This window comes from Neofelis nebulosa, chromosome 5, assembly GCF_028018385.1.
Source record: "Neofelis nebulosa isolate mNeoNeb1 chromosome 5, mNeoNeb1.pri, whole genome shotgun sequence".
Taxonomy (NCBI): domain Eukaryota; kingdom Metazoa; phylum Chordata; class Mammalia; order Carnivora; family Felidae; genus Neofelis; species Neofelis nebulosa.
In genome coordinates, this window is record NC_080786.1 from 89,475,885 (window position 1) to 89,501,206 (window position 25,322).

General features: G+C 43.2%; 1 protein-coding gene across 23 annotated transcripts in view; it reads right to left on the reverse strand.

Annotated features, from left to right (window-relative positions):
- KALRN (kalirin RhoGEF kinase) overlaps nucleotides 1-25,322 on the reverse strand; it is a 672,273-nt gene that overhangs the window by 284,536 nt on the left and 362,415 nt on the right. For all 23 annotated transcript variants that reach the window (XM_058731109.1, XM_058731107.1, XM_058731105.1 and 20 more), the window contains exons 14-15: nucleotides 15,023-15,218; nucleotides 5,618-5,784 (exon numbers count right to left, since the gene is read on the reverse strand). In XM_058731109.1, the coding sequence (XP_058587092.1) occupies nucleotides 5,618-5,784; nucleotides 15,023-15,218 (363 nt within the window). The remainder of the gene's footprint in view (nucleotides 1-5,617; nucleotides 5,785-15,022; nucleotides 15,219-25,322) is intronic.

Sequence of the window (25,322 nt, forward strand, 5' to 3'; positions counted from 1 at the left end):
AGAAGAAAAAAAAAAAGGCTAGGGCTATTAATTTTTGTTCCAGTATTTGTAGAGCTTACTGGCAAATTCTGATGTGATGTGGGACCCTTGGCTGTTTTGTTACCACCATTCTTTGTAGTCTGATCAGTGACAACTCTTGTTGGTATAATTTTCTATTACTGTAGTCCTTTATTTTCTTGTCTCATAAAATTGGTTATTTATTCTATGAGCATCCAAATGAGTGCAAGGGAATAGAAGAAATACTGTCAGAAAAAATGAGAAAATGTTTTTCTAATCCTGTGTAATTTCAGAAACCTCATTTAATCTCTCTGAATCTCGGTTTTCTCATCTGCAAAATGGTAACACTTTGGTTGCTTAAGTCACAAAGAAAGACTAAATGAAGTAACCTAAAAGTGTTCTGCAAACCATAAAATGTTGTCCAAAACATGAGCATTTTATGTTGATCAATTATCTGAGGGAACGATTTACCTATAGGTTAGATGATCTTTGAGGGTCACTTTGAATCCTAACATTCCATACTTCTTTCAAAATTCAGAGGCCCTGCAAACCACAGGATACCAGAGAGAGTCAGGTGGGTAAGAATGAGGGACCAGAGGCATATCACTGTTCAGGGACTCAGGAGCTGGCCAAGAATTCAGCTCAGTCAGAGCTGAGATGGCAAACTGAAAATGGGGATTTACTGCTTCCTCAGGCTAAGAAAGCTCAGGTAAACCCCAGTGAGAAGACTGGATTTGGTTAACTGGACGTGGATGCCCACAAATGATGATGCCATCTCAGTGGGGCAAGCTGTACCCTGTAACCACACAGGCTGGGAAGCTGTTTGTATACGGTTCTCTAGGTCACATTCACAATGAAGCTATGAAGAGGCCCTCAAGGCCTCTGACTCTAAGACCAGCTGTTGCTGATGACTTATCACAAGGCACAGTCATTTCTGAAAGTCTGGCTGCAGGAAAAATTGCCCACCCCTCAGATGGTAACTCAGAGCCTGTCATATTTCCAGCATTTCTTAGTTCTAGAAATTCGCAATTTAAGAGATTGTATGTGATCATCCTTCCTGGTTTTATAGACTGTGACCATGTCTTCTTAATTATCTCCATTTTGAAACAAATGGACAGTACTTGTCCCTTTGGTCTACCCCAACTCTTTTCTACCTTTATGTGTGGTGAACAGAATTGAACACAGTATTCTTGACAGGATCATATTTTCTCCTTTGTTTTCAATGTCCCTTTTGTTCATAAGCAAGTTTTGGGCAGTATTTGGTCCACAGGAGTAATGAAAGTCAATGCCTTTAGTAGACAAATAAGTATGATTTATTTCCCCATAGCTTAGAGCCCCAACATCTTACAAATCCATTTTGGCCTATTTTCTGCTAAATGCACTGTTCTGGGGTAATACATATGGAAATTCACTTAGTTTTATGCCCATTGAGTAAGTTTTTCAAATCTTCTTGGATTATCTAATAAATGTGAGGTCATCTTTATCAGAGTAGTAATTTTCCTGGAAAGCAATCAGAGAATGCTGTGGGATACAGAGTAATCTGAACCACTTTTCTAGAAGAAAGGGGGCATCTGAGTGGTCTAGGGCCCTGGACCATGGGCTATAATCAGGGGAGTGGTTTTCCTTAAGCAGTCAACATTTCTCCAGAGGTGTTTGGGCCATTTATCTAAGATACAGAGTCCTATGTAATCCCTCAGAAAGAACACAGGTTGTATTAAACAACTTCATTTGTTCTCAATACTTGAAAATAATTTTCAGTCTAACATCCGTAGCATCATCTCTCCTCAAAGCTTACGTTTAATATAATTGTGGTGTAACTACACCATAGGTTATGATGGCCAAATCTAAACTTTTCATCTATGAGCTCTAACGACAGAGCTGTGTAACAGCACATTGTGGGTCTCTCCCTTTCCGTCCCCATTAATGGCATTTCAGTTAAGGTGTCCTTTTTCTTTTTTTCTTTCTTTCCTTTTTTTTTTCTTTTAGTATATTCAAAAGAGAAACTCTCAAGCTGGTGTCTAAATTTAGCTCCACTGATCAATACTGACATCTAAATTAACTCCCTCTTTCCAAGTGTCAACAGCTTTCAAATCAATATTTCCTGCTCCACCAACTTCCATCAAACACAAATGCCTTCTCTGAAACTGGATCAGACGACTCCCGAAAGAAAGAGCCCTATGCTGACAAGGAAAACAAGTCTGCCTAATGAGGCATGGTGGCTTAGCTAAGCAGCAATCCCTTGGCACCTCCCAGGACCTCTGTCCTTCCCGAAGGCCTTCGTGGGTTTCTTGTAGTCTGACTTAAGCAATCCAGTATGGTTTTGAACTACAATCCCATATGTGTCATCTTCACCATGGTGGGGAGAAGCCATTTGCTGCTGCAGAAGAATTTTTTGTCTTCCAACTCACGAAATACTGAATGGGAATGTATCCAGATATTAGTCAAGCCTGGATTATTCATATATAGACATCCCACTTCCCCATTTGATAAAGTACCTATCATCATCCCAACTCCCCATTCTACACAGAATGTATACTTAGAGGATGAAAATTCATTTCCATTTCCATACCAGTCAAGAAAAACGTAATTAGGGTATGAGCTCTATTATTAATGTTGGAGCAAACAATAAAATTAAAAACCAGGAACAAAACAAAAGTATATATTTCATCTCACAGTCAAATAGGAATGATTTTCCTGTTACTCTGTTTGGATGATCTCTCCCGCCACCTTCGGCTGATGGGAACAACTATGCATGAACGACGGAGGACTCCCATGACCTGTTGGAGTGTGTTGATTGATGAGGCAGGCGCCTTGTGCCAGGCACAGGCCGTGCCTGCCTGTGCTCTAATATGTAGTGCTGTGAAGGCCAGGAAGACCCCCAGGCTGTGTTCTGCTGGAGGGCTGCTTCCTATTTCTCCCGGAGCCCGAGGGCAAGAGTGAGGCCCAGGAGGGGCAAACTGTGGGACTGTGGATAAAGGAAGCTGGGCTGCAGTTTCAGCTAAGCAGTCAACAGGCCCTGGCATCACTAACCCAATGCTGCCTCAGTTTCCCCATCTGTGAAATAAACAGACACTCCTTTTTCTCCATGGGTCTCTTCTCTAAATGAGATTATAGGGGCACCTGGGTGGCTCAGTTGGTTAAGCGTCCGACTTCGACTCAGGTCACGATCTCACGGCTTGTGAGTTCAAGCCCTGCGTTGGGCTCTGTGCTGATAGCTTGGGGCCTGGAGCCTGCTTTGGATTCTGTGTCTCCTCCTCTCTCTGCCCCTCCCAAGTTCATGCTCTGTCTCTCTCTGTCTCTCGATAATAAATAAACGTTTAAAAAATTTATTTTAAAAACTGAGATTATAAATGAGGAAGTATTTCTCATACGAAGAGTAAGTACTATCATTACTACCAAAAGCTTCAGAACTTGTATACTCATCACTGCTCTGGGTCTGCTAGGATTTCCACCACATTCCTGTGAATAACACATCTCTCCAGAGATTTAGGAGTGGTCGCAGTGTAATTACACAGAAAACAGCCTGGATGGCAGCCCTGTGATTCTGCCTTACTTGGCACTCAGTGATCTCATCTGCATGGAGGACAGATCTTTAGCACAGCATATGCAGGCTCTAGCTGAGCACTGACTGGGAGAAGCAGAGCACAGAAGACAATTTTGTGCATTATAATAAATAACAATATAATAGCTAAGACCTAGGCATTAACAAGAAATACTCTGGATATAAAAGAACAGTAATGATTAAATTAAAAAGGTGTCTTTGTCCCCTATACTAAACTAATAGAGTTAAATATGACAGTGTAGCAGCCACGGTACATAAGAAAAAATGTTTGGCAGGAAGATGTTTCTCTGCTTAGGATACGTTGGGCGGGGCTCTGCCTACAGGGTGCAGGGGTCAGGATTGCTTGAAAGAGTGTGGAGCACAGGGAACAACCACAAAAGTGCCATGGAGCCCACCCTGCCAGGAAGCCCTCCTGGAGCAGTGGAGGGTGGTAACATGCTCTTCCATCAGTGTGACCACTGTTTGGTGACCTCTCTAGGCTTCGGGGCCCTCATCTGCAAAATGGAAATGATATCTGCTTCGGAGAACGGTTGGAGGATTGATGGAGAGACAGATGTAAATGGTACACAGCACTCAACAAATTGAACTATTATATTTGTATTTCTTCAATCCCACTTTGTCTCAATAAAAAAATCTCCATTCATTATGCTAATATTTAAAATTTAGTCTGTTCATAATATAAATATGTAATATTTTTGTTTAATTCTTTAAAATTTTGCTATTTTTTAATGTTTATTTTTTTATTTTGAGACAGAGAGAGACAGAGAGACAGAGCACAAGTGCGGGAAGGGCAGAGAAAGAGGGAGACAGAATCTGAAGCAGGCTGCAGGCTCTGAGCTGTCAGCACAGAGCCTGATGCAGGGGCTCGAACTCACAAACTGTGAGATCATGACCTGAGCTGAAGGTGGACACTTAACTGACTGAGCCACCCAGGTGCCCCAACATGTAATATTTTTAAAATGTGTCATTGGTTACTATGTTTTCCTAGGGGTTCCTAGAGGTCTGGGTGCGTCCTTTGGTAAAATGTTCAGTATAATGTCTCATACAGATAAAAAATCTTTTTTTTTTTTTTTTCTAAATTGACTTTAATATGGCAAAAAAGTTTCTTATAAGAACCACACACACTCAGTTGGTTAAGCGTCCGACTTCGCTCAGGTCATGATCTCACGGTCTGTGAGTTCGAGCCCCGCGTCGGGCTCTGTGCTGACAGCTCAGAGCCTGGAGCCTGTTTCAGATTCTGTGTCTCCCTCTCTCTGACCCTCCCCCGTTCATGCTCTGTCTCTCCCTGTCTCAAAAATAAATAAACGTTAAAAAAAAATTAAAAAAAAAAAAAAAAGAACCACACACATGTTGAAAAGAACAATGGGTGGGGCGCCTGGGTGGCTCAGTCAGTTGAGTGGCCGACTTCGGCTCAGGTTATGATCTCGCGGTCCGTGAGTTCGAGCCCCGCGTCAGGCTCTGTGCTGACAGCTCAGAGCCTGGAGCCAGCTTCAGATTCTGTGTCTCCCTCTCTCTGACCCTCCCCTGTTCATGCTCTGTCTCTCCCTGTCTCAAAAATAAATAAACGTTAAAAAAAAAAAAAAAAAAAAAAAGAACAATGGGAACTGCTACCACTCAGTGACTCTCAACTCTGCATCAGGTGTTGCAGTTAAGCGCGCAGGTGCCCCAAGGTAACCAACCTGGCTCGAAAGCCTGACTATGTTTATTGATGAAGGATTTGTATTTCACATGAGCTGTGTGTCAGGCTTGAGGATAGAAAGGAAGAGAATAGGTTCAGTGACTGAGGTCGACTTGGGAAAGCTCCGGAAGTCTCAGGAGACTGTTGGCGAGAAAACTAACACATCTGTAGTTTGAGGCCTGCACCATCAGATCTAGTCATTAGATCCAGTAGGTAGATAGCAGCGTCACTTTCAAAACTAAATGACCACTCCTTAACTCACCTGTTTTCTGCATTTGGGTTACACCAGTGGCTCTGCATGCCTCACCCTGTACCAGGAGCAGGGCCCGGCCAGGTGGGCAGCCCAGACCAAGGGAGGAAGGTGTTGGGGCCAGGCTCACCTGTTTGACCTCGGCCTGCAGGTGCCGCAGCTGGAGGCACTGCTCTAACCGCTTATGGGTCTGCTCTGCGTTGAGCTCCAGTTCGTGCTGCTTCTCATGGAGAAACTCCAGTAGCTCTTGTACCTGGGCTGCCAGATCGATGTCTTTCTCACAGATTAACTCAATTCCTGATTTAAAACACATATAAAAACAAATAAAAATAGTACTATAAAGACGACATTTCCTTCAATAAGCAGAGGAGAGCTGAATGTGGAAACAGCCGCGAGCAGGACCCTCCCAGCCTTCACACATCCCTCTGTGAAACCAGACAGTGTCATATTGAACCTTTGTTTGGGATGTTCAAACCATGCAACCTCTTTTGGATTATCTGATCCTTTGTCTGGGAATTTCATCAGCTGCTTATTATCAGCCGGAGTTACAGAGAGGTGGTTCTCAGGCTGTCCATCCCCAGAGAAGAAAGCACTAGTAGGAACTGTTGGGGGTCTGCTAACACCTACAATATTCACAAGCAAGGCTCTCAATCATATTGGGAAATACAATACAAAACCAAAAAAAAAAAAAAAAAAAAACAACCAAAAACCAAAACCAAAACCTCTCTCCATAACTTCTGCCAAAGGCAGAGTCTTTTAGCCGGTCAGACGCAATTTATAATTAGATGGCAAGTTTGTTCTGACGAGAGTCTCTGGGCAGTGGCGATTTTATTAATCAACAGCTTAGGTCCCCTAAAAAGGCAACTCTTAGAAATGCACATGCTAGCTGTCATATACTGTTTCTCAAAACACAGGAAAATACACCTGATAAACATACCCCAGAAGTACCACATGGGTCCTGACTGCTTATCCATTTACAAAAACCATGTTAAAGTTGTGCCCACACAAGGAGAGTTTGCTCACCATCCTTCCGCTTATTCAAAGCACTGAGTAAGCCCAGGCAGCCACTAACAAGCATTCCCAACATTTATGGATATGTCACCCAGCATTAATAAGCGGCCAACCATCTGACCTGTGATGGGGCCTCCAGTCAATACTCACTACGCAGAAGCTATGGCTCATTCCTTGTCCATCCACCTCTCCACCTTCCTTACTTTTTCCATATACCTCTCCACACAGGTGTGGACACACACACTCTTTCTCTCCACCAAGCCAGTGCTCCTATTTATACGTCAGCAGCAGACAGACTGGAGGAGCCTTCCTCAAACAGATCTGTGTTTCAGCATGGATCATTAAACTCTGACACAGAGTGAGGGGACTGCCTTAGTTATCACAGGCCTACTTGTCTGCCAGTGGCTTGAATTTGATTCCCTCACATGAAAAGTGTGCTAGCTCTGGAGCCAGTCCTGAGTCAGGATTGTGAACATGGGCAAATTATCTAAGCTGTCAGAAGCTTCACTCTTCTCATATGTAAAATAGGACTTTACATACGTACCTGTCTCATAAGCTACCTGCTCAGGGGCTCCTTGGGAGGATTAAGTGAGATAATGCACGTAGAGCATCCATCATGTAACATGATAAACACAGACCTCGCTCCTTAGTCCCATGGCTTTCCTGATTCCTGACTCTTAAACTCTCAACTCTCTGCCTTCTTATATTCATGCCCTCTTGGTTGCTATCTAACTCCAACTTGATGAAAATTATAACCTGTATTGTTTCTTGGTTCCAATTGTCCACCTAGTTCTAATTTTGAACCTTGCTCAGACCCACAGCTTTAGAAAAATCCTTTTATTTTTAATTAAAAACAATTTTTAAAATTTATTTCCTTCAAGAGAGAGCAAGTGGGGAGGGGCAGAGAGAGGGAGAGAGAGAATTCCAAGCAGGCTCCATACTGTCAGTGAGGAGCCCAACGTGGGGCTCGAACTCATGATCCCTGAGATGAAGACCTGAGCTGAAACCCAGAGTCGGATGCTCAACTGACTGAGCCACCCAGGTGCACCAGCTTTAGAAAATCCTAACTCAGGATTGCTTGCCTCCTTCTGATCCCTGACACCACTTGGCCCTGCAACTTCTCAGTTCCGTCCAGATCCTTTCCCCAGCTCCTCATCCTCGAGTCTATGACCCAGTGAAGCTCACAAATAGGGAGTCACCCATCAATGGGGTTGGGACTAAAATTCCCAGCAGATAAGTCACAAAAGGGTAATGTACTTCCATGGGGATCACAACCCAAGCAGCCTGCCAATCCCAATGTACAGTCACATGAAAACAAGTTCTCTTTGGGAGACATCCCCATCACTCTGACTCACTTCTTCAGAAATTCATTACCATCATCACCAACACACCTGCCGGATACGGGGAGGAGGAGTATAAAGAGAGTGTACACGTGCTAAAGGAACTTCATTTCTAGAGGCAAAAAATAGGGTTTTATATAAGGACAATATGGAAGAGTGGGAAAAATTTCTTTTCTGGTGTTACATGGTAATAATTTCAGTATCTTTTCATGTTTATTTTTTTCTACCAGTTTCATAATTCCAAATCCCAGCTCCTGAAATATCTGTAGGAGACAGAAAAGAACGGCTTGTTCTTTTGGCAGTCAAGTCCCTGAAGTTACTATTTTCATTTACCAAGGGGACAAGGTAGAGCATCTCCTTGACTGAAAGGAAAAATAAGAACACAAAAATTCCTATCTCTGCAGTGCTCAGCATAGTGCAATGACCCTTGGCCTCCATATTTACTTTCTGGAAATGTAATTTAAGATCCATCTGCAGAAGCAGAAACTCTTCCCTGGTTCCAGCCACAATGCAGGTTTTTTCCAGCTTGTTTTCATTCCACATGCATCTGTGGTGTTTAGTATGCTAGGCTTGGACAAAGTGTCTTTCTCTGGGAAGCCCATGGCTCACCTCTGCCACATCGCATGTAAATGGGCCCTCTAAACTGGTAACTCATCAAAGGGGCCAGCACCTGCTTAGGATACCATCCAGAGCCGGCTCCCAGCCTGCCCCGAGACCCAAGCCCTTCACCTGCACCTACCTCCCTTGATATTATTTTATGAGAGATGAACACAGGAAATAAAACGGGTGAAGACCATGCTTACTGCACTTCTGTGCTCAACAACACATCGTGTTGTAGATGAAGTGAATGGGAGGTACATCAAGTGGCACCTAGAAGGATAGAAGCTCACCCCTCCCTCCCAGTGCCTCCAAATGCATCGGCATGAGTCCCAGTCAGAACTCATCAACTGGTAAATATCCATCAATCAACAGCAAATGGAGTTTGCTTGTGTTCACATTACTGTTCTCAATTTAGTCACAGTCCTGTTTTCCTAGGGGCTCTCCGAAATGCAGTAAGACACATTTGTCCTTTCCATCAAGCAGTGAAAACTATCTGTAATGAAACAGTTTGTCAGTCTCTTTAGGGCAAGTTGTGTTGACGTGTCCCACAATATTTTCTTTTTTCTTTTCTTTTTAACATTTATTCATTTTTTGATAGAGACAGAGCACGAGTGGGGGAGGGGCAGAGAGAGAAGGAGACACAAAATCCGAAGCAAGCCCCAGGCTCTGAACTGACAGCACAGAGCCCGACGTGGGGCTCGAACTCACGGACTGTGAGATCATGACCTGAGCTGAAGTCAGACGCTTAACTAACTGGGCCACCCAGGCGCCCCGTGATGTGTCCCATGGTATTTTCTACCGATCCTTCCACCAGAACACTGTTGGGGGTGTTCCCTCATGAATTTGTCCATGTTCTTACAGGAATGCAGGCTCCCTGGTGCTACGGCCACATGTCTTATATATCTATGCATCTTTAGCACCTAGCACAGTGCTTGACTCATAACACCCAATAAATACCTCTTCAGTGAATGTATGGGCCTTTTCAGGAAAGGGCTCAGGTCATGTCCTACTGTGCATCTGCTAGCTCTGGGAAAGGACAAACTTAGGTTTGAATCTATGCTCTGCCCCCTATTAAGAGTGAATTTCCAGGCTCGAAATCCTCTCTGACCTTGGGTAAAAACAATCCCAACAATGTCTTCTAGGGGTGTCATAGGACTAAGTAAGTTTAGGGATATACAGTGCCTGGCATTTAGTAGGCTCAAAATATCTGTGTTCCCACTTTTTCCTTTCCCTTGAGTTAATTACAACATATTCATTGTTGATTACCAATGGAACCATTGAATGGCTTGTAAAAATGTAAATAAAAAATCTTATCATGAGGTATTTATGGACTTGCTCAGTGCACATCATTAGAAACTGTGATGGTCTAAATGCTATTAGACCACTGCTCTCAATTTTGGCTCACTTTAGATCTGGAGAATTTTAAAAATTTCCATGCCCTGGCCACACCCAGGAGACTGTCTTGGTGGGGGACCTGGTCACCAGGAAGTCTTAATCTCCTGTGGTGATCCAAACACACAACTGAGATGGGAAACCACTGGATAAGAGGGTATAGTGGCCAGCAATCCAGGGACAGAGATATTCTTTATGCTACACTCAGTCAGCAGAATGATCCACACTGTGTTTGTTTAGAGCCTGAGGCCACAGCTAATAATGTCACTATACTTTCCTTTGTTGCCAGGTTGAGGGTACCACTTAAACTTCCTCCAGGAGAGAGGTGCTTGTGGTCTAGGGTAAGGTATAGGTATTCCTGGCTATGCTACTCAGAGATATGTCTATCAACTCTTTGTGTGTTCTTTAAACATCAGCCTGCCTCCAATAGAGAATATACTTTCTCTTTTCTCCTCCCCTCCTCACTCCTCTTTCTGTGCAATTCCCTCAATGTAACACCCAGTTCAACAATTACAAAATCTTTTAACCGGGTTTTTAGAACAGCATTCTCAACCCTGGCCATATATTAGAATCACCTGGGAAGTTAAAAAAAAAACAACTCTGGGCTCACTCCAGACCAATTAAGCAAGAATCCCTGAGGAATGGGGCCCAGACCTTGGTACTTTTAAGTTCTGAAGGTGATTCTAAATATGCAGCCAGGCTAAGAACCATTGTTTTACATCTAAGTTCTCTTCCCCTCCACTCAGCCCCCATCAGATCCACATTTCCATTAACCCCAGAGTAGCTCCTCTTTTGGAAAAAACACAAGGCTTTTCTTTCCTTTTATGATGCAAGTGAAATTATTTATGGCCCGTTATTTTTACACATCTCTTCCACTGCATTGATGTTCACTCCATTAACTAAGCAAATACTGTTATTGAGAACTTGCGGTGAGTACAAGACATAACCACTCTGCTAGATGCTGGGAATGGAAAGAGAAGGAAGAAAGAGTCCTGCCCTCAGGCTGCTGGAGAAGCTGCAGGAACACATAACTGCAACAGAACACAGTATGTGCTAGAACACAGGTGCAATACGTCATAGTTATCAAACTTTCTTGAACCCTTACCATGCTGACATATTATCACACTGCATCTTCACGATGACCCTACGTGGTGGGTATTCTCATGATTGCCATTTTCCAGGGAAGGTGAGGCTTGGAGAGATGGGGCAGCATGTTCAAGCACACCCAGGCAGGGAAGGGTACGGCTGGATGCCAACCCAGGCACTCTTCCTGTCCCACCTGTACTCTAAGCTCTATGCTCAAGGAGGAGAAGAGTGATCCCCACCAAACCTATTTTTATTGATATTCAAATTCCAGGGGTGGGTTCTTCCCAAGCACAGTAAATTTTAAGTATCATTGCCACAGATCCCCAAAAGTTTTCACTTTAAAAACCTCACATAAAGAAAGAGCTTGAGGGGTACTTGGGTGGTTCAGTCGGTTAAGTGTCCGACTTTGGCTCAGGTCATGAACTCATGGTTCGTGAGTTCAAGCCCCCCATCTGGCTCTGTGCTGAGGGTGCGGAGCCTGCTTCAGATTCTCTGTCTCCCTCTCTCTTTGCCCTCCCCCACTCATGCTTGTGCACTCTCTCTCTCTTAAAAATAAACATAAAAAAAAGAGCTTGATGCTTTGATTAAACCACAAAAGCAACATATCCATTGGACATGCAGCTCTTCTTATTCTCTTCTTATAAGGTCACATGTAATAGCCACATGGTCAGATTTCATTGGAGAGAGCTGTGGCATGGCCAATGGGGGTGCTTAGGCTGAATCATCATGGCAAGTAAGAGCTGGAGAGGACTTTAGGAATCCAGGCCCACCTCCCACACTAGACAGAAAAAGAAAGGTCTAAAGAGAAAGAACAGGAACTTCCAAAGGCTGTTTGCTGATAGTGGATTTGGACCTTGACTTCACCTAGCATGTTTTCTCTAACTTGACTCTTTCCAGCAAAACCTGGCACCTCCCAACTTGAGGCTGAAATAGATAATGCTAGAGTGAGGGAAGAACCATGAGCAAGTGAAGAAAGTGTTCAGGATTCGCCTTTTAGTCCTAAGGCTAATGCTGACTTAAGCAACAGCTTTTGCTTTGGTTACAGCTGTGGGCACACCAGAGGGATTTAATGGAACCTGCCTCAACGTTACAGATTTCACACCTGAAAATAAATATATGGAGATTCCCTACTTCCATTTATTCCTATAAAATCTAAGCATAAGCCCTTAACTAATTTAGCATGGAGGGCTAAACACCAAATGCTTAATTTTGTTAACTGTCCTTTTTCTACGACAACAGTTTATTTACCCTTTGCTTCAAATATAGTTTATTAAACACACATAAATGACTAAGACATTTTATTGCCTCAGTCCTGTGTCTCTGAAGTCATGCATTCTTCAACCACCTGGGGAGCAAGACCCACCCTGAGTTCACCCCAACCTTCACCCCACCCCCCAGCCCTGGTGCAACTCTGATCTCCTTTCTTCCACGCCGGAGAGGAGGTAGATGCATTCTCTGCAGGACCAGGCATTCAGCAGCAGACAGGAAGTGAGCTTGCATGAAACCCTTGGATTCATTCCCTTTGAAGCCTCATGGACTATGCCAGACTGATTAGCTAGCTGTGGTAGGAATGAGGGAACAGCCAGTCCCAGCAGAGAGGGCTGAAGAGGCCAATCAAGCCTCTTTTGACAAAGCTCATTTCTGGATCAGGATACTGTGGGTGTGGGCAGCGCATCTGCCTGGGGTGTTTTCACCTACTTAGCCCTCAAGGTTAAGGAAGCCACCAAGCACAGCTGACCCCCAGTCACAAGCAGCTTCAGGGACTGCCAGCTCCTGGTAGTCTTTCTGTTACCATGGATACCTGGCTCTTGGGACAGAGATGGGCTTGCCCAGGTCATGTCAGCCCCCTGCTATAAAGTGCTGCGGTTTGTAGGCAGACAAGCTTTCCTCCTGCCAGATGCATCAATACCGAGGGACAAAGGGTGAGCATCCCTGCCAGGCTTCTCTATCCCAGCTTCTCTCCTATGTACTAGGTGTACATTCTCTCCTGGTTCCCAGCCTGAGCTGGATAGCCAGCTATTGTGAGCACCCTGAGGGCAGGCTCTAAGGCGAAACCCTGAGTCCAGATAAGGCTCTCAATCACAGAGAAAGGATCATTGTTCCCCCCTCCTTCCCTAATAAGACCTTAAAGATGTACAAGCCATTACCAACCATGCATCTCAAATTTTAATGTGCACATGACAGACTTGGAGATTTTGTTAACGTACAGATTGAGATTTGTAAGTCGGTGATAAGGGCTGGGATTCTATGTTTCTAATCAGCTCTCAAGTGATGCTGGTGCTGCTGGTCCAGGGCCCACACTCTGAGTAGATCCTAGATCAGTGGTGCATTCAAACCACCTAGAGGGCTTGTTGAAACACAGATTGTCGGGCCCCACCCCAAGATCTGATGTGGCAGGTTGTATAGGCCCTCAAACTTGCATTTTTTACAAGTTCTCTGGGGATGCTGATGCTGCCAATATGGGGACCACACCTGAAAGTTCCTGTCCCAGGGCACGCCAGACATCAGCTCTTGTGATTTAATCATCACGATAAAAGCAGTGGTTCCCAGCTGCACGGTGGAGTCACCTGAGGAGATTTTGCTGACGCTCAAGACCCATTCAGAGGTAGTTAAATCAGAATATTTGCACTTGGGGCCTGGCACTGCCATTTTTAAACGAGTGACCAGAAAGACTGCAATGTGAATGGCCCTTCTTGGGGCTATGCGCGGCACAGTCTACACCCTGGAAACAAGCCTGGGCAGCCGCAGCTGTTCACAACACAAATGAAAATTCACGGCAAGATTATGCTGAGCAAAGTGAACAGAATTTACCAGATTGTCTCTCCTCTGGTTAGAAGTGAAGTTTCTTTGAATGTTGTTATTTATTCCTTCAGGTCATTCAAACAAACACAGTAGCCTACAGTCAAGTTTGTTTGCAGACTAACGTCTGCCTGACACTCTCATGATTCTAAACATCCTTCACGGTCAACGGGGACATGGACCAACTGTGTTTTAAAGAGCTGATGGTCTGAGCCCCTGTCCGCTTCTTCCTGGAGGGTGAGAAACCTGAGCCAATAAGGACCCAGTGGTGAAAGCAATGAGTGGGTCTAGGTGGAGAGACTGTGTTCCAGCACTCTACTGTTCATGTGCCCCCATGAGTGACTTCTTGTCTTCTGGACTAGCTGGACCATGGGACAGCTATGGCTCTCTCCAGTTCTAACACCAAAGGCCATTTTGGAGAGCGGCAGGTGTAACAGGAAGGGTTCATGTATTTGTTGGGTAAATAGTGAATAAATCTTGAACACGAAAAGAAGTGAAATCTGGGTAACTCAGCCTTGTTTTTTTGAGAAGTTATAAAATTATATGACCTTGCCATAAATTTTTATCATCACTTCTTACACTGATGCACAGACCAGTGATAAAGGAAACAGGTCTGTGAGAGGCCTGAACCAGAGACCTGGAGCCGGTGCTGGGGTTGGAGGATAGAGCAGAAGAGGGAGGTTGGGGAGTAGAAGTGCCATGTCTACACATTTGAATACAATTTGCATGGCTGGCTGGCTGCTTTTGGAACCCCTTTGGTTTGTCCCTGCAGGCCGCCATTTGTTTTTTAATCAGCGCTAATTTCCATGATTTGTGTTCCCCATTCTCTGCACAGCACCAGGAGACTGTGTCCCAATCCTTATCTTCCTTTTTTAATGTTTATTTTTGAACGAGAGAGACAGAGACAGAGAGACAGAGACAGAGTGCGAGTGGGGAAGGGGCAGAGAGACAGGGGGACTGAGGATCTGAAGCAGGCTCTGCACTGACAGCAGTGAGTCCGACTGGGGCTCCAACTCACGAACCATGAGATCATGACCTGAGCCGAAGTCAGACGCTCAACCGACTGAGCCACCCAGGCGCCCCAAACCTATCCTCATCTTTACTGGTGCCTAACGGGGCAATCTCAGACATGTTATTTCAGCTCTCATGCTTTAATTTTCTTTTCTTTAAAATGGCAAAAATCTCTGTTCCTGTGTCGGAGGGTATAGAATGAATGAGCAGAGTACGAGTGCTGGTTGGAGTCAAGCTGGCATTCTTGTTTTCATCACCTCCCTGACAGAAGAAGGAGGATGGGAGAGGTCACTTGCCTGAGGCCTGGACCTCCATGATGTACTGGTGCAGATCCTGACCCTGCTGGATGACCTCGAAGGTCATGTTGTTCATGGCCAGCTTCCGCTCTGTGTGGCGTTGCAGCCGCTGCTCCGCGAGTGTCAGATCCTCTGTATTGAAGTCATTCATCTGCCGGAGCAAGTCTTCATTCCAGGCGTCTAGCTCTGCTGTCACCTGTTAGGGAACGACCGTCAGTATAGGCTCTCAGGTCCATGAGAGCCTGCTGAGCTGAAGCTCACCCATTCCAAGCCCATGCATGGACCCATCCCTGCTTTGCATCTGTCTGACTCTTAAACTCATTTAAGCACCAGCGCCACACCCCCACATATGCACACCTGTAATTGTGTTTCATGCCTCCGTGTGTTTCGATGTCGACAGCAGCACAGGAACAACAGCAAATGTTGGATGGTAAGTTACTGTTTAAAAAATTTTTGCCTACCCCATTCTATTCCACCCCCACAATGACCCAGACGGGCACACGGGGTGGAGATCTCCAGGTCCATCATACTGAAAAGGAAGCTGGTGTTCTCTCAGACAGATGGAATCTGCCCAGAGTTCACCCTGCTAGTGAGGAACATACCTATGGATATAACTCAATTCTTTTTCTTTGTCCAACATACCACGGTGTTACTCAAAAAATCTCATCACTGGAGAGAACCTCAGAAATTAAATATCTAAGTCTCACTGTTTCTGAGAAACAGAAACTGAGGGCTGGAGAAACCCGTGAATGGCCCCAGGTTACACAATCAGAGCTGGTGTACATCAAACCCAGGGGCCCCATGTGGTTCTCTTGTTCTGTTGTGCAGGACTCTCTGCCTGCAAAGGCTAATCCCTGGAGATGGTGACTAAAGGTGGAAACAAGAGCAGACTTCTAGAAATCCAAGCAGATATATGCTATAAAAAGGCATGATTCTAATGAAGACTGAAGCATGTAATGAATGAAAACTCTGCCCTAAGACAAACTTGCCAACTGGTTACTGCTCTATACCTTCACCCATGTGACTTCCCCTGGCTCACCCTCGAACACATGACTGCACAGAGAGACTGAATCCTACACTTCCTCTACACTAGCTGCCGTCATTCACAGACGGGAACTTGGCAGTACTGAACAAAAGCAATTCCACCTGATCGGTGAATCAAAGAACTCTTCTGACATGGTTTTCAGGGTCGCTGTCTCATGCTCATACCCCCAGGTGGCCCTGTGAAGGAAATGGCACAGGGACCATCACCTTCTTTTCTGAGAAGAGGGAATGAAAGCCTCACCCCACATCAGACAGTGGCAGTATGGCCCAGGCAGCCTAGGCACGAATCCTAGACACTCCCCCCTGCTGTCCCCTTCAGTGATTTCCATTATTATGCATCTCTCCCCCCCCACCTGCCCCCACAACCACTGACCTGTGGCTGACAACTACTACTGCTCCAGGAACATCCGGAGACAGAGGGAGGGAGAAGACCAGCTTAAGGCAGCTGGGAGATGGCACACTTCTATCCTGTGCTGGGGCCATGCAGACTGGAATGGGATAGACAAGTGGTCTGGCACAAGGGGCTGACATCTGGGGCACACAGGACTCCATTTTTTGTCTAACAGTAAGACCTTTCTTCATGGAAAGGGTAGTTGCTGTCTTGGAAGCAAAGATGGGGGAATTGTAAAAATACCACCTTTCCTGTCCTAGGTTCCCACCTCATTGCCCCACATCTTTTTAGGTCAACTAAGGGATCCATTGAGCTCAGCAGGAAAACCTAGTATCTACTTATCTTGGGGAGTTCTTGGGGATCTGGGAACCAGCACGTTGACAGACAAAACAGGATTTTGTTGTATTCCATCTTTTAAAAGTACTTCTCTAACTAGAGTAAGGAATTAAAATGAGAATAAGAGAGATAATTGATTTATAATTTATAGGATGAATAGGCCTGTATATAGACTAGGCCCATATATGTTTTTCCTTCATGTATTTAAGAAAGTTTAAGTATAATTTACATAACAATAAAATGCACATATTTAACTAAGCATTCGGTTCTATGAGTTTTGACAATTTTTTATACCCATGTGGCAGTTACCAAAAAACAAAATATGGACCTTTCCATCACCCTAGGGAGTGTGCTTGTGCCCTTTTCCAGTCAATTCCTGCCAACTTCCACTCCTTGACATACCTCAGTTACCATATTCTGATTTTTATCACAATGTATGTAGTTTTGCCTATTCTTGGATTTCATACTAATGAAATAGTACAGTATGCATTCTTTCAGGTCTGGCTTCTTGTATTCAACATGCTATATTTATTTATTTTTAATGTTTATTTATTTGAGAGAGAGATAGAGAGCAAGCAGGGGAGGGGAAGAGAGAGGGAGACAAAATCCCAAGCACGCTCCATGCCTCCAGTGCAGAGTCCGATGTGGAGCTTGAACTCACGAACCATGAAATCATGACCTGAGCTGAAACCAAGAGTTGGACGCTTAACCAACTGAGCCACCCAGGTACCCCAACATGCTATATTTAATATTCATCCATATTGTCATGTGTATGAGTAGTTCATTCTTTGCTACTGCTAAATAGTATTCCATTATATAGATGTATCACAATTTATTTATCCATTCTCTGGCTGATGAACGTTTGGGTTATTTCTCGGTTGTTTCCAGTGTTTGCCTATTATAAGTATAGCTGATGTGAAAGTTCTTATACAAGTCCTTCTGTGGACATATGTTTTCATTTCTCTTGAGAGTTGCCTGGGAGTGAAGTCATAGGGTCACAAGGTAGGTGCATGTTAAACATTCCCAACAGCAATTTTACATTCCAGTAGGAATGTGTGAAAGTTCCAGTTGCTCTATATCGTCACTATCATTTTGTATCATCAGTCTATTTAAATTTAGTCATCCTGGGGGGCATGAAGTGATACCTCATTATGGTTTTAGGATACTAATGACGGTGAGCACATTTTTCATATGCTTATTGGCCATTCTTATCCACTTTTGCAAAGTGTCTTTTCACATCTTTTGGCCAGTTCTCAAAAACTAGGTTAATTATCTTTTGCTCATAGATTTGTAAGAGTTCTTTTTTAAAAAATTTATTTAAATTTTAGTTAGTAAGCATACAGCACAAGATTGGTTTCAGGAGTAGATTTCAGTGATTCATCACTTACATACAACACCCAGTGCTCACCATAACACGTGCCCATAAGAGTTCTTAATATATCCTGGATAAGTCCTTTATCAGATATTATACTGACAACAGCCAAATAAATTTTTTTAGCCTATTTCCTGACCTATAAACTAAAGAAAATTAGAATAAAACAAAGACAACAAGCATGAAAGAAGAGCCTGTTTTTTCTTTCAACTTTAAGTTCTGTTTTGTTTCCATGAAACTGAGTTTATGCAGGGTCTGTTTGCTTCAGGAAGACTCCACAGGGGTCCAAAGGCAGGAGTATGTGGAGAACAACGTGTTGAGGCTCCTGGTAAGGAGCAGGACACAGTTGAAGTTCTTTAGTTGGGAGAGTGAGCCTCAGAAATCTGGGATCTTGGGAATCTGAATCTAAAACAAATGTGATACATGTCCAGCATTCTGAAGCTGGTGTTTCTATATTCTTTCCCTCTCCCTTTCCCTATCGTCCTCTACCCTAACCACCTTGACATCGTTAGGTTGAGGGCCCAAAGGATGAGAATTCCAAGAGGCTACTCAACACATCAGCCTGACTTCTAAGGCTATCCTTCTGGGGTCTGCTCTCTTTTCTCTCTTGTTTGGCTCTTCTAATTACCCCCAAGCAGTGATGCCCAGATCCTTGAAAAAGTCTGATTTGTGTATTCCTAGTAGTTGCTGGAGTTCATTTTCTTTCCTGCACATTTTATGTTTTGTCAAAAGATGTTCTTCCATTGCGTTCTTCCTTCTTACCCTCTTTCTGAGGTGTAAGACTTGTACACAGCAGGGGAACCTTTTTTTTTTTTTTTAAGAAAAAGCTGTTTTCAAACCTAAAGCTTACCTACTGTTAATGAACAAACCGAGCTTTCCAGTCTTATCTCATGCTCTTCTGTTACATAAACCAGTCAGCTGGTTACTCGCTGACCCTGAGAGTTGGCTCCTGCCCTCTCCAGCTTCCTTCCCTGGTCCCATTGCCCTGAAATGCCCTTGTTTCTTCTCCTAGTCTGCTCAAGTCCTTACCACTCTTCAAAGTAAACCCTCTGACGTGAAGAGCTTCATGACCACCCCCAGACCCAGATGTTTTTCTCTGGCTTATTTTGTAATACCAAACATGGACTTGTTTGCTGATACAGAGACCATGAAAAGAAAATCCCGCACTAGGGAATTAATTTGGCCATTTAACTCCATTTGGAAAAGAAACCTGAAAGAATTTGTTTAGGGCAAAAAGTAGGGCCTGAACCGAATGAATGAAAGATAGAACACAAGTTGCCCACAGGGCATTCAGCTTTCAATCACCCTATTTTGCTTTCTCCTTCCACTCAATTAGGTCCATCTCAGCTCTGGCCCACTCAGTTCCCCTCTTGGCTCCAGTGGCTCCTATCTCCCTCTCTCTCCTGAATTAATTGGAGTGTTAGGATACAATGACCTCTTTGAGAGATACATTGGCAATATTTCTAATCTAACAATTGTCTACTAGAGCCATAGCCATAAGGGAAATCAGAGAAGGAGCAAAACAGAAAGAAAGGATAAGAGGCAGTGGGAAGTGGGAAGGCTCACTTCCAAATGAAGCCCAAGACTTTCCTGCCAGATGGGATTCACTGAATCCAGCATTCCGCTGACACAGACTACCCAAGGGACTTGGTTTAGTAGCTGCCTTGGGCTTTGTTCTCAGGGTGCCCACTGCACTGGGTCCTCCTATTTTCTGGGTCTTCCCCAGTATTTACGTATAGAGCACACTTCAGCCCCTCCCCTCCCAATGTTTTATCCTGTACTTACCCAAGTCAAAATTCACCTGCCGCTTCTCTTCCCTCTTCCTCTGGTCTATTCCCATCTACTTATCTCTTTACTATCACCCTGCAAATTTGGAAATCTCACTGTGAGGTCCTTTTCTCCAAATAATTTGAAGATGCTGGTAATCCTGATGAAGATGATGGCCATGGGTTGAAGAAGGTATCTACCTTGTATAGGCATATCTTGTTTTATTGAACTTTTCAGATACTATGCTTTTTACAAATTGAAGGTTTGTGGCAACCCCATGTTGAGCAAATCTATTGGCACCATTTTGCCTACAGCATTTGTTCATTCCATGTCTGTGTCACATTCTGGTAATTCTCACAATATTACAAACTTTTTCATTATTATTATATTTGTTATGGTGATCTGTGATCAGTGATCTTTGATGTTAATACTGTAATTACCTTGGAACACCATAAACCACACCCAGGTAAGATGGTGAACTTAATACTATGTGCGTTCTGACTGCTCCACCAACCAGCCATTCCCCCATCTCTCTCCTTCTCCTTGGGCCTCTCTTTTTCCTGAGACACAACAACATTGAAATCAGGCCAGTTAATAACCCTGAAATGGCCTTTAAGTGTTCCAGTAAAAGGAAGAGTCTGTATGTCTCTCACTTCAAATAAAAAAATAGAAGTGATTACGCTCTATGAGGAAGGCAGGCATGTTGAAAGCCGAGACAGGCTGAAAGCTAGGCCTCTCCTCTCAGTTAGACAAGTTGTGAATGCAAAGGAAGAGTTCTTGAAGGAAATTAAAAGTGCTACTCTAGTGAACACTCAGATGATAAGAAAGCAAATAGTCTTATTGCTGATATGGAGGAAGTGTTAGTTGTCTGGATAGAAGAATAAACCAGCCACAACATTCCCTTAAGCCAAAGCCTAATCTAAAACAAGTCCTAACTCTCTTCAATTCTGTGAAGGCGGAGGAGGTGAGGAAGCTGCAGGTGAAAAGTTGGACACTAGCAGAGGTTGATTCATGAGGCTTAAGGAGAGAAGCCATCTCCATAACATAAAAGTGCAAGGCAACGCAGCAGGTGCTGATGTAGAAGCTACAGCAAGTTATCCAGAAGATCTAGTTCAGGTAATTAAGGAAGGTGGTGTGGCTACACGAAGCAACGGATTTTCAATACAGACAACACAGCCTTCTATTGGAAGAAGATCCCATCTAGGACTTTCATAGCTAGAGAGAAGTCAATGCCTGGCTTCAAAGCTTCAAAGGACAGGCTCTCTTGTTAGGAGCTGATGAAGCTGGTGACCTGAAGTTGAATGGTGACTGAAGTGCTCATTTGCCATTCTGAAAATCTTAGGGCCCTTAGGAATTGTGCCAAACCTATTCTGCCTGTGCTTCATAAATGGAACAACAAAGCCTGGATGACAGCACATCTGTTTACAACATGGTTTATGAAATATTCTAAGCCCCCTGTTGAGACGTACCACTCAGAAAAAAATATTGTTTTCAAAATATCACTCCTCACTGACAATGTACCTGGTCACCCTAGAGCTCTGATGGAGACATATGATGAGATTAATGTTGTTTTCATGCCTGCTAAAACAACATCCATTCTGCAACCCATGGATCAAGGAGTATTTTCAACTTTCAAGTCTTATTATTTAACAAGTACATTTTGTAAGGCTATAGCTGCCACAGATAGTGATTCCTCTGATGGATCTGGACAAAGTACATTAAAAACCTTCTGGAAAGGATTCACCATTCTAGGTGGCATTAAGAACATTCATAATTCACAGGGAGAGATAAAAATATCAACATTAACAGGAGTCTAGAGGAAGCTGACTCTAGCCCTCACAGATGACTCTGAGGGCTCAAGACTCCAGTGGAGGAAGTAACTGCAGATGTGGGGGAAACAGCAAGAGAATTAGAATCAGAAGTGGAGCCTTAAGATGGGACTGAATTGCTGCAGTCTCACGGTAAAACCTGAGTGGATGAGGAGTTGCTTGTAAGGGATGAGCAAAGAAAGTGGTTTCTTGATATGAAAACTACTTCTAGTGAAGACGCTGTGAACATTGTCAAAATGACAACAAAGGATTCAGAATATTACTTCAACTTAGCTGATAAAGCAGCAGCAGGGTTTGGGAGGCTTGACTCAATCCTCTTCTTGAAGGAAGCTCTACTGTGGGTAAAATGCTATCAAACAGCATTGCAGGCCACAGAGAAATTGTTCAAGTACACATTGTGTACATTAAGGTCCAATCCTGTTCCAACTAACAGTGGGAAGGAAGGATCCAGAGCACTTCATTATGGTGAGATGCTCTGAAACACAAGGGCTGTCAACTGCAAAATGAGCATCTTTCTGTTTTATGATGCCATTATTTTTATTAAGATGACAAGAGTGAAAGCTAAATAGTTTCCACTGACCTACAAGTGTCAGATTATAGGGAAAGACATACTGCAGCTAAAGAGACAGTCCTATTGCATGGGAAGAGCTATTTTTATCTCTAACAGATTTTGTATATTGATATAGGTTACCACTGTGAAACCAAAATTCACCAAATTACTAGAGTCATTTATTCTTCTTGTCTAGTCTAGTATTCTCTTTTCTGAGAGTTCTTTTTGTTTGTAAAATCAATTTATAAAATGTTGAGATTAGTGAATTCTAATATACGTTATTTTAAAGGTTTATTAGAGCATTTTCTTCTGTTTTATTAGGAAATACATTTATATATGACTTGTCTAATGAGTTAAAATATTTATTTATATAGCTAAATAAAGACCTCTAGGGATATAGCAAGAACTTTTGGGAAAAGCAGAAGGGTTTGGCAATAAATAAATCCACTGAACCATTTTTAATTTTTGGCAAAATAGTGTCAGTTTATATTGAAACATGCTATAATTGTTGAGTTACAATGTTCAGTTACCTGATTTCTATTCCAGTAGATAATCTGGATAACTGGATAATTTTTATGAACAATTTCATGTTCTTTTCTTCATTAATATCCTGGTAAAACAGAGATCTTTGATATAATCGTGACTGATCTTGAGGGGGTCTTGACTGGATCTTGAGTGGGTATTTTGTCCCTATCTTTGCCTCTTAAGGAGTTTGAGACCTGTGGGAATCTATTCTGTTTTTGAAAGATATCTCCTTTGTTGAAGAGCTCCTACAACGTATATTGTCCTCTCATTCATACTTCTCAATGCTTGAATGTCAGAGTGATTTTCTTCCTGTGTAAGTGAAATACTTAGTCCTGGAGCTTACATCTGCTTCCTTATACTGAATCCCCAGTATCCTCACCAGAAATAAGCATATAGAATTTGTACTTTGATATTACACACTGAGTTTAGGCCCACAGTGCCAGACATATCCTATTATAGAGTGATCTGAAAAATTTCCTTCAGGGATCTTTGATAATTTACCAAAAACAAGTGACTTGCCAGAATACAAAAGCTGTATGAATAATCATTTTTTTATTTTGTTTGTTTTTTAGGAAGGAAGATGGTAGGAGTAGCACCCCCAACCCCCTACCCTAATGATCCTGAAATCAATTTAACAAAAGTCTAGAAGAGACTATCAAATTAATATTTTGTGTAGACTTTGGTTTACTTTATGTAATTTATTCTGCATTTCCTTCTCAAAGGAACTGGTGCATATTTAGAGAATGCTACTGTGATCCCTGGGAGCAATCCACAAAGACAGTTCTCAAACAGAGCTTTTCTTTCTTGTTATAGTTACAATGTTGGCGGATTTGAGGCATGTTCCAAACATGGAGCACCACATGGCTTTGCAGAGTCTGACGCTGTATCTGTAGAAGAAGAGGTTATGAAAGTGGACCAGATGATGTGGTCCTCAGGTGATCCCAGGCAATAGAATGACTGTGCAGCCTGATGGCCCTGCATCACCAAAGGAAAACTTCCAGTAAAGCACCACAGGCCCTGCCTGACCTGGCCAATATTTCAAATAGCTACAATGTTGAAGCAATAATAAATTTACCTTGATAGGCTGAAGAACTGGGCCAAGAAGAAAAAAGTACAATTTGAGAGGGGAAATGTATAAAAGCTTCTATTTAAGTTTGTTTTTTGAAAGTCAAATGCATTGGAAGCACTTTGAAAAAAACACCCAGGGGCTTTTAAGGGAGCACAAGCCTAGCCAAAGCAGGGGTCTATGTCACTGAAAAGTCTCCTCACTCCTGGCCTGCTCTAGGAGAGCGCCAGGGTCCTGGACACACTGCACCCAGGAGTGTGTAGGAAGGCATGGCCCTTGCCTTCAGCAGAGGGCACCCAGGTCTCCATGGTGTCTTGAGACCATGTCATATCTGGAAGGACATGAATAAGGTGGGTATATGTGCCACAGAGAAGGGCTGATGATGAAGAGAAATAGTTACCAAATTTTTAAAGTCAAGGGGACTGTAGAAATAACTATATAATCTCAACATTTCTCAGATAAAGGAAAAGAAGGCTATGATGACTATTTTCAAATATCTTTAAGGCCGTCAAATAAAAGAGGGAACAGATTTATTCTGTTTTGCCGGAGAACATAATTAGGACTAAAGGGCAGGAGGGTGGATATTCTGGTTCAACACATTGATGAAATCCTGAGCTCCCTCGTCTGCCCTCTTCTCCCTTCCCCCCAAACCCCACATCTAGGCTTTGGAGATACCCCAGTAGAGAAGTGGCGGCATCCCCTGGAGATGTCAAAACCTGGCCACCAAATTTTACCTGTCTTCTAGATGTAATCTCACCAAGAAACCTTCCATGGACAGCCCGACTAAGCTAAATATTCCTGCCTCAGTGATCTCATCCAACCATGAGTCTTCTCTCAACAGAATCATCACATTGTATGATGATTCTATTTTTCTGTTTCTCCCTAGCTAGCCCTCTAATGGCAAGGATGGTTTGTATCTTCAATGCCCAACATAGTTTTTGATTCATATTAGGTGCTCACTAAATGTTTAATTGAGCTGGATCAGGCAAGAGGCTGACGGAGCAGTCTCTTTCAAATACAAGACACTAAACGCCCTTGCATACAACCAATTGAAGAGTTGAGACCACCAGTAAATTTCCATCAACTGCCCCTCCTGAAGGCAGAATTTTCTTCCTTGAAGGCTATATTTTCCCCAGCCCCAGCCTAACCACAACCAGTCCTAATGTGACCTCTATAGATTTATAGTTGGCTGTTTCATTCCTTACTCAGGTTAACTACACAGATTAATATTCAGGTACATTGAACAAACTTTGATTGTAATTATAGAGTCAGAGATTTAAAAGAAAAACTGTAACTGTGGCCCATTTTTCATAAAGTTTCCTATTTAGAGTATCTTTCCTGGTGTCATTTCTAGTACTCTCTAATGTGAGTATGACCACCCCGGGGGATGTCCCAGATTATCCACTGATAACATAAAAAT